General features: G+C 45.6%; 1 protein-coding gene across 1 annotated transcript in view; it reads left to right on the plus strand.

Moving 5' to 3' along the window:
• LOC142765532 (uncharacterized) overlaps positions 1-14,979 on the plus strand; it is a 220,622-nt gene that overhangs the window by 156,133 nt on the left and 49,510 nt on the right. The window contains exon 7 of the mRNA XM_075866658.1: positions 12,180-12,443. Within this exon, the coding sequence (XP_075722773.1) occupies positions 12,180-12,443 (264 nt within the window). The remainder of the gene's footprint in view (positions 1-12,179; positions 12,444-14,979) is intronic.

Genomic DNA, 14,979 nt, shown 5'->3' on the forward strand with positions numbered 1-14,979 from the left:
GAATATGGCGCAACTTTTTTTGAGAATAGAAAGAACGAGCGCGTTCAAAGGTGAAAGCCTCAGATGACTCGTCAAACGGTAAATTTTACCGTCGGCGGTCACTGTCCCGGGGCGTCGGGGGCGAGTAATGAAAAAAAATATTCATCACGTGATTACGTCACAAATTCTGATGTGACGTCATGTGGCGCAACACCACGTGATGCCGTACGGTGCCGTTGTAGCGCCTCCCATCAGGTGCATAGCCAACAAAACCGGAGAGCGCGCGACCTCGGGAGACGAAAATGAAGACGGCAGTGGCATGGCTCGCCTTCCCTGCTCCTTTATCGACTGGTAAGAAGAGCGGCCTTGTTTAAAAAGCGAAACAATAGAACATCATTTTTCGTCGTGTCGCCTGTACAAATTACCAAGAAAAGGGCTTCTTGTTATCTCTAAGCTGGGACCGAACTTGATACTTACACCTTCGGTGCTTCGTCTATGGGCTTCACCCGCTTTTGATGTCGTTTGCGCTTGCCTTCACGAAAAGACACGAATGAGATTTTAACGGGCTATCTTTCTTAATTGTTGCAGTAATAGTTTAACGTAACAAAGTATCAATTTTATCATTAATTTTATTCACGTTCATTTGCAGTCAAAATATCAACTATACTGTTTGATTTTAACGGAAGAAAAACAATTATTGCATTATTTTCGCTTTACGCATGTTATTATTGTCATAAATATTCAATACTGACTATGTCTCACTCATATAATCAATTTTAGTCCGATACCCCTGAGTGGGTATGAGCCATATTAGAGGCATCATCATCATCGTCGTCGTCTTAGACGCGTCTAAGGTGAGTGCACAAAGGTGCCTGTGAGTTTTTTCTCTTCTCTCTGGGCGTTTCTCGTCTTGTCGGCACAATGCGGGGCGCAATAGTCTCTACACGTGACGTCACGAGCAAAGAAACTCTCGATTGGTTCATGTGCGAGGGATATCGGTTGTGATTTTGCTACGGTGTTCTGCCTAACAGTGGCAGGCAGGCTTGTGCTGTCTTGTTTCACATGACTAAGTTCACTTCGTTTTGTGGGTCGTTTTCGGCTGCGGAAGCGCAACGTGTAGTCTAAATACGTGAGAAAATCGTTTTTTTTTTTTCCCTCGAGTTTACAATAGGGGCCTAAATACCGCCCACCCCGGTGCGTGTGCTTGCGGGATTTCGGTGTCTCCCCAGAACGTATGCACGCTGCTCCTGGCTTGAAGCCTCCGTAGTTGCTCGGGGCTGCGGCGCTTCTGGCGTGCGGAGCGACACAGAAAGGTTTCTGGGCCAGCTGACGGAAGCGCGCGCCTTGAAGAAAATTGCGGCGCGTCTCGGAAGACAGCCAGAGATTTCTTCCTGTTTCTCCGAAGACGCGCGTAGCCTCATTTCTGCGCATTTCTATGCATTCTGACTCGCCATTTATTGCGCGCGATGTGCCTGCCCGCGAGTAGTTGTGTGCAGCCCCGTGGTCTAAGTTTGCGTACACCCTTACAAAAAAGACAGTCTATAGACTGCTTTAAACGCATTTTGGACACTCTATATATAGACTCCAAACCGTATTTTTGTTGGGGAACCGTACTGCCCGGAAGCTTCTTGCCAACAGTGGCATTAACCATGAGTGGGTCGAGGGGGGTCCGACCCCCGTTGCGCTCTGACGGGACGACACCCCTTCCTAGTGTCCGCCCTCAAACTTTATTTCCTTCAGACATCTTATTGCCACGGGTATACTATAGAAATGTATCCCTGGCACGGGCTCTGGAATGACACCGCATGGATGAAGACGACGAGGTTGTTGTTGTTGGGTGGTTTACCCGACACTGTTTACCCGACCGGCGTTAACGTAATAAATACTTCTCGTAACGTACTTTTCGTGGAGGTGCTGGGTAAACACTGCACAATATATATGAATGGCTGGACAGCTAGGTATAACGCTTTCAATTTTTTATTGCCTGATTTAAGAAGCGTGTACCGGCGTTTTAAGCGTGCAAACATTTGCATGTGTGAGACTGTTGAAATCGTAACTGCCGCTCGATAGGTTTTAGAAAATACTCAATAGAATACGCTAGCTCGGAACCCCTATTCGTTTTTTCAATTTGATTTCGAGGTAATATATTAATTTTAAGCGATTAAAAATGAACTTATGAAAACCAAATGGCGGCCATGTCAAGATTTCGGCCCAACTTGTAAATTTTTCGTATTTACGCCACCGCTTGACGCAAGGACATGGTGTAAGATGCAAACACTTTAGGTGGGGACACTTCTCGGCTTTCTTTTAGGACGCAATCGACCAGATAAAGTAACAGAGACGCGCGTCCGTCGGACCGCTGCCGGCAGCGCACCTATCGGCAAGCCAGCGCAACTTGAAATAGAAAAACAAAAATTCACGCACCGTTGTTATAGCAACCGGTGAGGCTGGTAGCAGCGCCTGCGTTTCGAAAGCGTTGCGTTTTTTTCACTGGCAAAAAAAAAAGAGTTATTCAGCCATTCAGCCGCTGTTGCTTAATAAAGACAGACGTATGGTTCCGGCAGATTGCGTCGGCGAACAGAGCGACGCGTATATTATTCGGTGCCCCGCTAATTTTTCGTGAGTTTCCAGATGTTCCTGCCGTGGCACTTCCAACCAATGGCTGTGCCCCTTTTTTGCTCTGGGCGTATTCTAGTGCTGTGATTAGCAGTCGCCCTTTGGACTTGCTATGGAAGGGGACATGTGTTCGCTCGGAGCAAGACCGCACAGAAACGACGAGATTACGTGAAGCCGCTGCCAAAAGACGTGCAGTGTAGTAGCTGCTGGCTTGCACCTCCACAATATATATATGATTGGTTGGCTATAAATTCCTAAATACCTAAAAGAAAATTACTTAAGCTACATATTACAAAAAACGCGAAAAACCTGGGACAACCTGCTTGACCAGTAAGTAGCATTCTTTGTCTCGTAGGAAGCTTTTCCGCGCCTTTTTTTTTTTTTTTTGATTCCCAACTTTCCAAACAGTCTTAATTTCTTTTACATGCTGTTTTGCGCTCCTTGACGTTCATCAATCATGACTGTCAATTTGGGTGCGCTATACTTTTCTGTCGTGGATGTCACGTGCATCTCGTGGCACGTGAGCCGCACGTCCATAGAAAGACGGATTGTGAAATAATGTCGAAACCCGGAAAGGGCGCAAGATGGTAATTACCGTTTCGCTCGCGCGTACGCACACGTAGCCGACTGCAGGCGGCGCAGTAAAACGCTTGTTCGCAGCGATGTAGGACAGCGTGTGATTCCTCTTCGAAGCACGCGCCTTTTCTGCTTGTATAGCGCTGCCCCGCTTGTAAAAGCGCTCGACTGGTCGGCCCTTGAACTGTTGTACACCCCGTAATCCCGCTTCGTGCACGGGGCTGTCGAATGGAGTAGCGTTGACCCACTAAGAAAACAGGGGTGGACTGTACCGACGCACTTGAACACCGCTGTTTGCGCTTCGCTTAAGCCTAATTCGTTCTTGGCTTTTAAAAACACGCTGATTCGACGCTCTTCCCGTGTAACTTGAAACGCTGCTTATGCAACAGGTTACTAAACTCGATGCACTTTCTTTTTTTATCGTAACGGGCACTTTGCCGATATTTGTCTGACTGGACTGGGTGAACCCCATTGTGTCAATGGGGATGGGGTGCCCCCCTTGCAATTGCTCCCACCCACCCCAATCCCCTAACGCACAATATAGGAGGGAGATGAAGCAGCAAGAAACATCGTCCGTATTGTCAGCTTGCGTCATGACCTGAACACTTTGTTTGAACGCATAGTCTACTTCCCTTGTCATCTTGAGCACCCTGCTGTAATTATATATATATATATATATATATATATATATATATATATGTGTGTGTGTGTGTGTGTGTGTGTGTGTGTGTGTGTGTGTGTGTGTGTGTGTGACGCTATGATGTATTGGCGACGTGGCCTGGCTCATACGCCATGTTTTTTCTAATCTCTGACTTCTTCCTTCTCTGCCTCTACAACTAACTCCTAACCATCGCTACCTTCTTACGTTACAGGATTCCCCCTCCCCCGAAAAAAGTCGCGTCAGACGAACATAAATGAAAACAAAACATGGACGGCTTAGAACTGAACACTGTCAAAAAGAGAAGATCATTACAAGTCCGAGGAAGTTTCCGTTAACACACTATAGCTTCACAGGAGAGGAGAGCAATCCGGGGTATCAAGTACAGCTCTGGAGGGCGAGGCTGGCTGTTGCGCTCTGGACAAGATAAGCATGCTTTGAGCGTGAAATCAGATGGAAACACAGCCGGTATTCTTGCGATGAATGCACGAAGTGTGATGGCCTTGAAGCATTGGCTGGATGATTTGCGCAGGTGTCGTGCTATTTGTCTTGATTGGAACCCGTGCGTCGCCACCCGTTTACGTGCTTGTTGACCGAGGCTGGTGCGGTGATTTCTGCGTCCTTGCGGAATACAGAGTATGGTTTGGCGCCTTTCTCGACGTTGTATGTCATATTGTCTGAGTCTTGATCTCGACTGGAGAAAGCTTACTCGACGTCCCTTAGAAAAATATCCTGGATTCGATGCTTTCTTTGTTTCGAGCGAGAAATCTTGAATATGTCGTTGGTTTGGTTGACACGTTTGTAAACGGCTTTCCATAAACCACGTGTGTTCTTCCGAAGATGATTCCATTCGTCGTCGTCCTTGTTCGTATAGCCCTTGGAATCTCTGTTGTTCTTGGACTTGCTGGCATTGATGATGTTGCTGCGAAAAGACCTGAGGTGGCAGCCCTTTTTCACCATGACACTGACTTTCTGGGCAATTGAATGTGGTGTCGAGTGGGCAGGTAGTAGTCTCTAGGCTGTTGTGCTGCATTTCGGGTAATGAAAGTAATGCTTCAGAGTTGATAGATACATCATCAGGGGCTTCTTCTACGCCGTTCACTACGAGGGGCTCTTGAGCCTGGCAGCGTGCGACATTCCATGCGTCTGAGCCTTCTGTTTTGCTTCGACTGTCGAGTGTGTATGCACCGGACGGTGATGCATGAGCCCGTGCGGAAGGAGCTTGGCTTGACAGGGTATGTTCATGAAGCGTCAGGTCGTCTACTGTGATCGCCGCATCCTTATGATCCGAATGGTGAGCGATAAGAGCGCTTGAAGAGCCGCGTGATAGAAAACCGCGTGGTGGACCGCGTATGCGAGAAGACGAATTAAGAGCATCAGGTCGGTGAGCAACGCCTCGCGTCATATACTGAAGCGATGACTTCGGAAATGCTGACTTTCGCGCAGAAGGGAGGCGCGCTTGACGGTTAGGTTTTTCCCAATATGCGCATGGCCTTCTGTTAGTAAACTCATGTGCCACTTCGTCTTGAGGCAGTTGTCGATTCGCGCTGGGCTTTCGAATGGTTGAGGACTGCTTAAGGAATCGACGATAGTGTGCGGTTGTCTCTAGATGGTTGGCATTGAGCAGGTCTTGGTCATAGTTGTTAAAACGGGTAATACTCTCTTCTTTGATTTTTTGCCCTGATTCGTCATTTTCAAAGATGTGGATGAGGTAAAACTTGAATGCCTCACCGGAGATGTAGTCAGTAAAGTTGATGATCATCTCCCGTTTTGACCAGGATGCAGCGGCGGCGAGGACCTCGAATAGGTTGAACCAGTCCTGTACGGGTCCGTCGTCCGCTGATCCGGTGTACTTGGAGATGTCGAGGTCAGCCGATGGTTCTGTCATGGTGCTGGTCGTTGTCCTTCTAGGCGATGATTCGGTAGTCAATGTATGGTCATGGTGTCTTCTGGGGAACTGCGTCGATGATGAGTGACTGATGAAGGGGCAGGCAGGTCTCCATCCTGTCGACTCGTGTGATGCTATGATGTATTGGCGACGTGGCCTGGCTCATACGCCATGTTTTTTCTAATCTCTGACTTGTTCCTTCTCTGCCTCTACTACTAACTCCTAGCCATCGCTACCTTCTTACGTTATATATATATATATATATATATATATATATATATATATATATATATATATATATATATATATATATATATATATATATATAGCATACGTGGGAACGTCGTGGCGAAAACATGTGCGCGATACAACGCGCCAGCGCGCACCGACGCGCTGCAACGCGTATGGGTGGTTAGGACTTGACTGGGCAGCTCAGGGCGTTCAAATCAATCAGTGGTCATGTCCACGTGCTTATGAAATTGTAAAAATTGAGCGCATGGCATCATTTGTCGAGAAAAGAGCGAGACATTTCTGACTCTGAATTCAGTAATTCAGTTATAAGTTCCAGGCCGTGTTCTGCACTGTTTATTAATGTTCGACTCGCAAGTTCGCAGGAGCTTCGACTATACCGATCGGCAGCATTTTCTGAGCATGTTCGAAGGTGTTGCAGGACCTCTCATAAATTTGACTAACAAAGCAGGACGTGACATTCTTCCTACGTCCCAAAATATATTCTCGTGGTATGTCTCGTCCTCCGTAACTATAGAGCATTTTCCATGACATGGGATGATAGTCACACTGAAGTTTCCACAAGTTTGTGAGGTTTCGCGTAATCGCCTGCTTTTAAGAGGATTTTTATCTTACAAGGGGCCACAGCGCGAGCTCATTTGGATTTTTTTTTTCGTTGGTTAATGTTTTGTCGCATGAAGCTGCGCAGTTCCAACGTCTGCCTAGTGTCCGTGCCCTTGCATATCTCAGTTGCCTTCGCTGTGGACGAGAGTTATAAATGTCCCTCACTTTTGCTGTTTTCCTTCGCGCTTCGACCCCGTGCACGTCTTTCTGCGCAAGGTATGACCCCCTCAAGGAAAGCTGTTCGCTAAAGGCCCCGTAGCAGGCTTGTTTTTGGGACCTCTGGGGCGAACTCGCGGTCCCGTTATCACTCTTTAAATGGCTCCGTTCCTGGACGCATGCACATGTGTGGTGGTATCTTGAGCGGGCGCCGAAATACGACAGGAGGGCGCGCATGCAGTGACGCTGGCCTTCAAAAAAGAGCGGCGTGTTTCTGCATGTCCACCAACACAACCACGCGCGCGTGACTACAAGATTTTCGACGGTAAAATGGCCTGCAACTGATCGGTGGTCGATGTAGCGAGCGAGTTTAATGCCAGACTGCGAACGGTGACTAATAGGTTTTTATTCTGTCCTACGTTTTCCTGCATGTGAGTTTGTACCATTTCGCGCGCATTGCATCAATGAATCTGGCTGTCGATATGAATCATGGATGACGACTACGCAGTTCTGGTGGCACGCAGTCGCTACAGATGATATCGCAGTTCTTATCGACACCATCGCAGAGCGCCTGCGCAGTTTACGTGCGCAAAAACGAAACAAGTTTGGTTCAGCCACTCACGCTTTGGTCACCAGCGGTGTGATTGTGAGAAACGTCTACACTTTCTTGCAGGCGCGCGCGCGGCCAACGCGGTGGTAAACGCCAACAGATAATTGTCACCGTAGCGACCGTGGTTCAGCATTCTTATCATTCGTCATGCCTGTCGTTACCGCCCGGTTCGTAATGTGGCCGTTGCGTACTGCGCCGCCTCGTTTCGGAACGTCGTTTTCTCCGTTTTGCGTCGCACATTTGCAGCGCACCACCTCCCGAATCATCGGATATTTCAATCAAACGAGTGCCAAATTATCGACCTGTTATTGTACATCCCGCTTCCTGTGGCTCATCGTGCCGCCTCGGGTAGTGTCCGCCGCATTCGTTTTGGAACATCCAGCCAGCAAGGCTGTGATTCTTGCAGCGTCCTGAGCGAATTGACAGGAGTCGACAATTTCCAGACCGGATGCTATTTCGGATGAGCCGTTTACTTACTCAACGTGGTGCTCACTCCTTAACGAATTTAATTCTTGTTGGTGTTCTTTCTCTAGTTTGGCCTCTAGTGCGTCCACAATTGGCTCCCAACACGACGTGAGGCCACTCCGCACGGGAATTGGGGCGTCTGGAGTAATCACGCCGGTCAAATATTTGTTTGCCGTAGCATCCAAGCTGTACGAACTGATCGCAATTTTTTTCGTTGCATCTGACGTCGTGTGCGCACACTTTGGGCAATCGTTGACTACAAGTGATACGGTGATGGGAAGCGCGCTTGACTACGCTCGTTCACGCCAGCGTTCGAAGACTGCTGCTTTTGACGGCTTTTGTTCGAAGCGTTTATGAAACATTTGCTGACGGAGTGAGGCTGGGTGGACCTGTCCAGGCATGTAACTTTGGGTCGTTGTTTGGAGGGATGCGCCTGTTGCACACCTATTACCAGGTTTACTTTATTTTCTTCTTTCATGAGAGATGCCTAGAGAGCCGGGCGCGTGCTCCCAACCGGGCTGCAGAAATTAGGCACCACCAACAAAATGCTTGTTCTCCTCGTTGTTTTCTTCTCTTGTTTGTCTGTTCGTCTCTCGTGTTGTGTGCGTGTGTTCACGACTATTATCGTGAGGGATCAATATTTTTTTCTCTCTTTGCAAACTCCTCATTTGTGAGCGACCTTTCTCAAGGTCATCCCGCGTTTTCTTTTGCCCCGACTGTTACGTTGTTCCGCGAAAGCTGTCTTCGGGTCGGTCCGCTTTCTTCCAAGGCTGTGCGCAATCGTCTGGCGTTTCAAAAGGGTCGCAACCGGTTCCCCTCCTCTGAGTCATTCCTCCGCCTTTCTCTCTTTTTCTTGCCCAGAGCATGCCGGCACCTGGTCATATATGTGCAGTGCGTCGAGCCATTTGGTTAGGAACGATTATCATGTCGGTCGCCGTGCACTTACGTGTAGGAACACTTGAAACTTCGACCGCAGGTGGTGGAAATGAATCCGGAGTACCCTAATTGAACCGTGCCTCGTTGTTTCCGCACCTACAACTACATCATTATCATCATCATTTCTTTATTGAAATCGGGTAGCAATTGGGAAATTAAACATCCCTGGCATTTCAGAAAGAAGGGAACTAGACGAAATGCCTCTGTAGTCGCTAATAAGACATCGCGCGCGTCCCGCACTTAATTGTCGACCACCTCATTCACTGCACGTTTCTACTCCACGACACCGCGTCTTCCAGTCTCTATAACGTCTTTTTTATCTCGTTCAGCACTCAATCGTCGCCCAGTCCTCAGTCGATACTAGAACCAATTTGTTCGCGAGTCCAAACACCAAGTTGACGCGTCGGTGTGTGTGTGTGTGGGGGGGGGGGGGGGGGTGCTACGTTCAAACTTCGTTCCCACTAATGGGGAAACCTGCACATGCCATGAAAGTTTCTTGCAGTCACCGATACGACCAGTAGGTTTTGTCCACGACCTCCTCTATAAAAGTTTAAAGAGGAGGTTGTAGTTTCGTCGCGCTGCACGCATTTAGTGCAGGTCGTTCTCACTTCTTTTTTCTTTTTTTTTTCCCCGCGCCGCCGGACCCGCATTTGACGAAGAACGGTAACCTGGGTATGGGTGATGATGGGTAGATTAGTTACGTGAGACTCTGAGACAAAGTGCCTCCGGGCGCCGCGACTCCTTCTTATCTGACAACGGCAACCTGGGACGCTCGTCCGTCCGGGCGTGCCTGCTGCCGGACCAAGGACGATGGTGCGTTCAATGGCCCTTCGAGCGGTTTGCATGCGGCCGCCACTGGCCTTCTCTTACGATACGCAGCCTCGCCAAATTTTCCCTTTTGTCACGAATGCAGCTTGACGTAACGGGGTCACTTGTCTTCAGCCAGTTTCCAATGCGCTTACTTTTCTTTTGGCTCGTAAAATAGCCGCCTGCATGTGTCGTGGTGTATACTGTGGCGTTCTTCAGTGCCTAAAGGCTGTGCTGCTTTCGAGATTGTACAGCGGATCCAGTTACTCACTTCATAAAGGGGTAACGTGTAAAATCTGAGGGAGGGGGGGTCCTGACTTTTGGTTTAGAAGTTACTATAATGACCAGAACCCCATCACAGAATAAATACTGTTAATTTGTGCTCACTTGGGTCCCACTTATTTGTTTAATCATTTTCTCATCATAATACGATGAACGATTAAAACAAATTACGGGCTACCACACTTCAAATATAGGTACAGCTTTTGTTAGGAATGACGTTAACTCTTTCATTTACCACGCCTACTGAAATCGATCATCGGTGATCGACGTTTTTTATTGTTGATTTTGGCATGTTGAGTGAGCTTCTCGTGCACCTACCACTTTCTGGTAGTTAGTCCAGCCACTCAACTTTCAGAATCAATTTTAATTAGCTCGTTTTGGCAACATAGTGATTTTTGACAGATTTTTGCGTGAACCAATGTACGTGTGTTGGGAAACTGCAGTAGGCTGGCGAACTTTACAGAACTGCGTGCCCCTCGTGGTTATGCTACTGTACCATCAAAGTTATGTAATCAAAAGAACCTTTGAACAATAAATATCAAATGAATGTGTCAGGTTCGCAATCTGACAACAGTAATAATTGCCATAAATTTAGGCCAGGTATTCAATAGAGAGCTGCTGCTAGGGTCAGGGAAAATCTGTTCCACAAAAAATATTTCCAAAGGTCCGCCGCATGTATCGAGGTGGCCTTCTCAGTCAGATTCGAGCAGCTTTTGTTTCACTTGTATGGTTATATCAGACATGGGGCCACATCTAGTGTCTCTAGTATCTCATATATGCCGTCGTCGTCACGCGTGCATGCGCGCGCACTTACGCCGCAAAAAAACAAAAACAAAAAAACGCGGTGCTGTAAACTGTTGCAGCTGCATCTAAATAGAGTGAAAACGAGCATTAGGGCCAAGGATATATATATATGACAGCCCTTTAGCTTCAAGATTTATGGCGACAAGGTTTTTTGCGTCAACCTGAGACATCCGCAGCCGACCATAGGTTTGTTTTGTTTACGGCCTCAAGCTGCCTCCCCCGCCGCAAATGCGTAGCTGCTGACCTTTGTGCGCAATCTTATAGTTACTCTAGTTACCTGCAAGGTCCACACGTCTTTCGGGTGCGGGTGCCGGCGGCAGAGCTTCACCTCACGACAAGGAGGCCGACGGAGCACATCTTGGCCCGGGCTACGGAGCAGAGCGAAACGTTTTAGAGCTGTGAACGATATCGTTCTTTTTTTTTAATAAGGTGCGCGAAAATGCAAATAAATATGCTTGCATGCATATACTCAAACGCCTGCCTATGGCGGCTCACGGAAAGAAGTGATGGCCAGACGAAATAGCTATAAGTTCATCCGACATCACGGGGATCCATCTATATTGGAACACTTGCTGGCTCTAATCGCTAAAAAACAAAAGTTTACTGAGAAAAGTGCATGAGTTCACTTGTGTCTAGCAAAAATCAAAGTAATGCTTCACCTGGCATGGCAGGAGCAATAAAGCAGCACCTCGGTTCTGATTTTCTTTGTCAATGTGAATATAAATATTTTGTACAACATGTACTACTTTTAATACTGTATTTTCAATACTCTAATACCGTATACTGTATTTAATAATACATTTTAATCTTCAAATTGTATATTCTTAATTTACTTTGTTTTTCAATATTTTTGCATATATAGTGTTTTATATTGCATTTTTTACCAGCTGGCAATAAAAAATTACACAGTCGTCATATTTCTATTCATTTCAAAATACTTTTCTTGTGATTAAACTTGTATCTTTTGGAAAGAGCATTTAATCGGGCAAATTTGCTATGCTGCAATGCGTGCTGGAGTACTTTTCAAACTGGCAAAAACTATTTGCCCGAGACATATAAAAAAATAATCATTGTTTGCGGTACTGAAAGAGTTCAGTGGCCATTGCAAACGCGTGTTGGAGGCAGTGAAGGGAGGAAGGGGAGCTGACATACATTTAAAAAGGCCGATTGCCGCCCCCCCCCCTATCTATATCTGGTGTAGCTGTGGTTGTCATTATCAACTTGTGTTAATATAATTATTCTAAAGTATATACCATGGTGAATGCTCTGTGCATTGCATATTATGAAAAAAAAATTATTAGCATTGTGCATTTTGTATCCTACATTTGCAGGGAATGGCTTTTGTACACTGTTAACTATTCAAGTGCCTCAATATGTGTGTTTAGGTATATATTTGCACCGAATTGTGCATGAAAAGTGCACCAGGAGTATACGTTGGTGTCATATTTAATTGGGACCGTATGTATTACATGCTCAAATATGGTGCAGCTTCGTTACATTGCTGAATGAGTGTTTGTGTTTGAAATGCATGTGTTGGCTTCTTTGTGCAGGTTTTGCAGCAGCAGATTGAGTCTCGCAGCGTCTTGGTCAAGTCCCTTTTGAGGCAGTGTGAGGCGCTGTGTGCAGCCGGTGCTCCACCATCCCATGCAGCAGGAAACCAGGGAGAGAGCGCCACCTCGCTCCAGCCGCTGTTCGCCAACGATGCCCAGCGGATCCGACGCGTTGCCGCGAACCTCGAGAAGCGTTGGCATGCCCTGTGGCTCCATTCTCTAGAGTGGCAGTGCCTGCTCGAGCAGCTCTTGCAGGGTTCACGGGTGAGCCTAAGTGAATTTTCGTTCATCGTGAAACTAACGTGTGCCCGCTCACAGAAAAAGAAAACCATTTGCAAAATCTTTCGTCGCCACTGTGCGGGGATGTCACCCAGGGCCAGATTTGTTCACTCATTGTGTAAATGAAAAAGGAGGGTTTTAAAATAGTAAAAAAAACTCTAAAAATATATTTTTGGAAACCACAGTATCGGTTATTTACAATACAAATTATATTCTGGAAAAGTATTATGTTGTGGCAGAATAGCCTTTATTTTTTTTTACAGGCTCAATAGCTTAATTGTTTTGAAACCTAACACAGTTTTCTTGGCTTTATTATTATTGTGATGGGAATCTGCCTTACAGAAGCTCTGAGGAAGTTTTTGTGAACATTTTTAAACAAAGTTGGTATCATTTCTTTTCTGCAGTGCTTGAACTAGAGGCTAAAGCTTTTTCTTTTTTTTTTCTCAGCCTTGGTGGAATTTTAGTTAGTTGATAAATACGACTTAATTACTGGAAGCTTTTTTTATCGACAAAATTAAAAAAAAATAATTTCTGATAAAAAATAGCTTCTTTACATCTAGTTTGCAAGTGGACCCTTTAGAAGAACCAAATAGTTTTGAAAATTACCTTTTTGTATTGCAGGTTACCGTAACAACCTGTAACAAATTACAAAATTACAATGTGTAAATTTGCTATTTCTGACATTTTAAATCACATATTTGAAATCTCTTTGCACATATGAAATATCTGCTCAGTTGTAAACGTACATGGAAATTTTCATTAAGATAGGGTAAATGAAAAACTTTTTCTCAAGACTTTCATGTGTGTACAAGTGACAGCATAATATGTACTTAGGTGTGTCCAGGCTCATACATGTGTGCTAGTAATGCGTAAACAATGTAATGCTAGCCCGACACTTTTAAAAACTCTTATTAAGGTATAGACAGCGAATTCGCAATAGCAGGCAAAGAATTCACATGCACTCATCTGATAGGCATAAGCCTCAAGAATGCTTAGTGTTTCCTGCACCAGACACTGGCAGCACATCAGCAACTATGTGCCAAATGGAACGCTGTTGTATTAAAACTACACAATCCGGTATCAGCTGAGCTCTTACATTTTACAGCTTGCTAAAATGACTGAATCATTTTACCGTTCTTGCTGTTTCATATCTGGCATATCTACTATTATAGAATCCTAACTTCTGGGATGTTACAATTTATAATGTGATGTCGGCAGTACGGCAGCAACAACTTTAATAATGCTCTCCGTAACAGTATTAAAAGTAAAGTCTGGAATCGGAGAGAAGTATGCAGTCATACTGTGGTCTTGTCATGCAATCATGATAGCTTATGGTGGTGTGCATCAAAAACAAGCCATCCTATATCACACCTCGAAATATGGGATACTATTTCGTGCTGTCCTTCCTGATTGTTTGATTCTGTCTGCCATTCAACTAAGCTAGTGCCTCCCGGCACTACATGGACTATTCATAAGCGATTTCATAATATATCAAGGCATCCAGTGTGATGTGACAAAGCAAAGGTTCTATTATAGTATTCTGTCGTGTGGTCTATGCCCCTAGGGGCAGTCTCAGAAACATAAGAATAGTAAGAAAAACTCACAGCTTTGCCGCAAAGACAAAGCAATGAACGTGATAGCAACAAACTGGTGTTTGAAAAGCGCGCCCTTTTCGCGAACAGAGGCTGTGCAACGATTGCAGTGACCTTTGTGCGCCCGGTAACTACAACAGAATCATTCCGGTGAAACCGCGAGTCTAGCCAAGACTTACGATTCTCCCCACTGCAAGGGCGCGCGATAGAGCGTACACCCGCTTGTTCTTTACGAAGGCCAAAGTACGCGTGAGAGATGAGAGCCAGAGCCGCCGCGCGCTCACTGCGCCATCTTGCTGATAATCCTGAAAACACGATAGTTCCACCCTGAGATGCCTGCCAACAGCGGTAAGTGGTAGATATAAATAGCTTGCCGTTTAAATGCCCAAGGAGGCCCACAGTGGCTCAATGGTTAACGCTTCGCCTTCAAGACATGGATGTCCCTCCTTCAATTCCGCGCCCAGGAGTTTTTTTTTTTCTGTCTTTTTTTCTGTTTTTTTTCTTTCTTGCTTTTTCATATATATATATATATATATATATATATATATATATATATATATATATATATATATATATATATATATATATATATACATATATATATATACACACACACACACACACACACACACACACACACACACGTATACATATATGGTGCATGACCATGACATCAATGCCGGCCGTGAAATCCAGCCTAGAGTGTCCATATATTTGCTATTGCAATAAACTATCAGTACTTATGTTTTTGTCTTTTTTATGTATCTTTGTCATGCTTGTTATTAATGCACACTGCCATAACCTATGGGTTACAATGTACAGTAGAAGTTCCAATGTACAATGCACTACTTTAGATACCAACCTTGTTAATTGGTTTTCCTTTCAGTTGATAGCTGTGCCGTGATGGTCTAGTGGCCGAGATACTCGGC

Source organism: Rhipicephalus microplus, chromosome 6 (assembly GCF_043290135.1).
Source record: "Rhipicephalus microplus isolate Deutch F79 chromosome 6, USDA_Rmic, whole genome shotgun sequence".
In the NCBI taxonomy this organism is placed as follows: domain Eukaryota; kingdom Metazoa; phylum Arthropoda; class Arachnida; order Ixodida; family Ixodidae; genus Rhipicephalus; species Rhipicephalus microplus.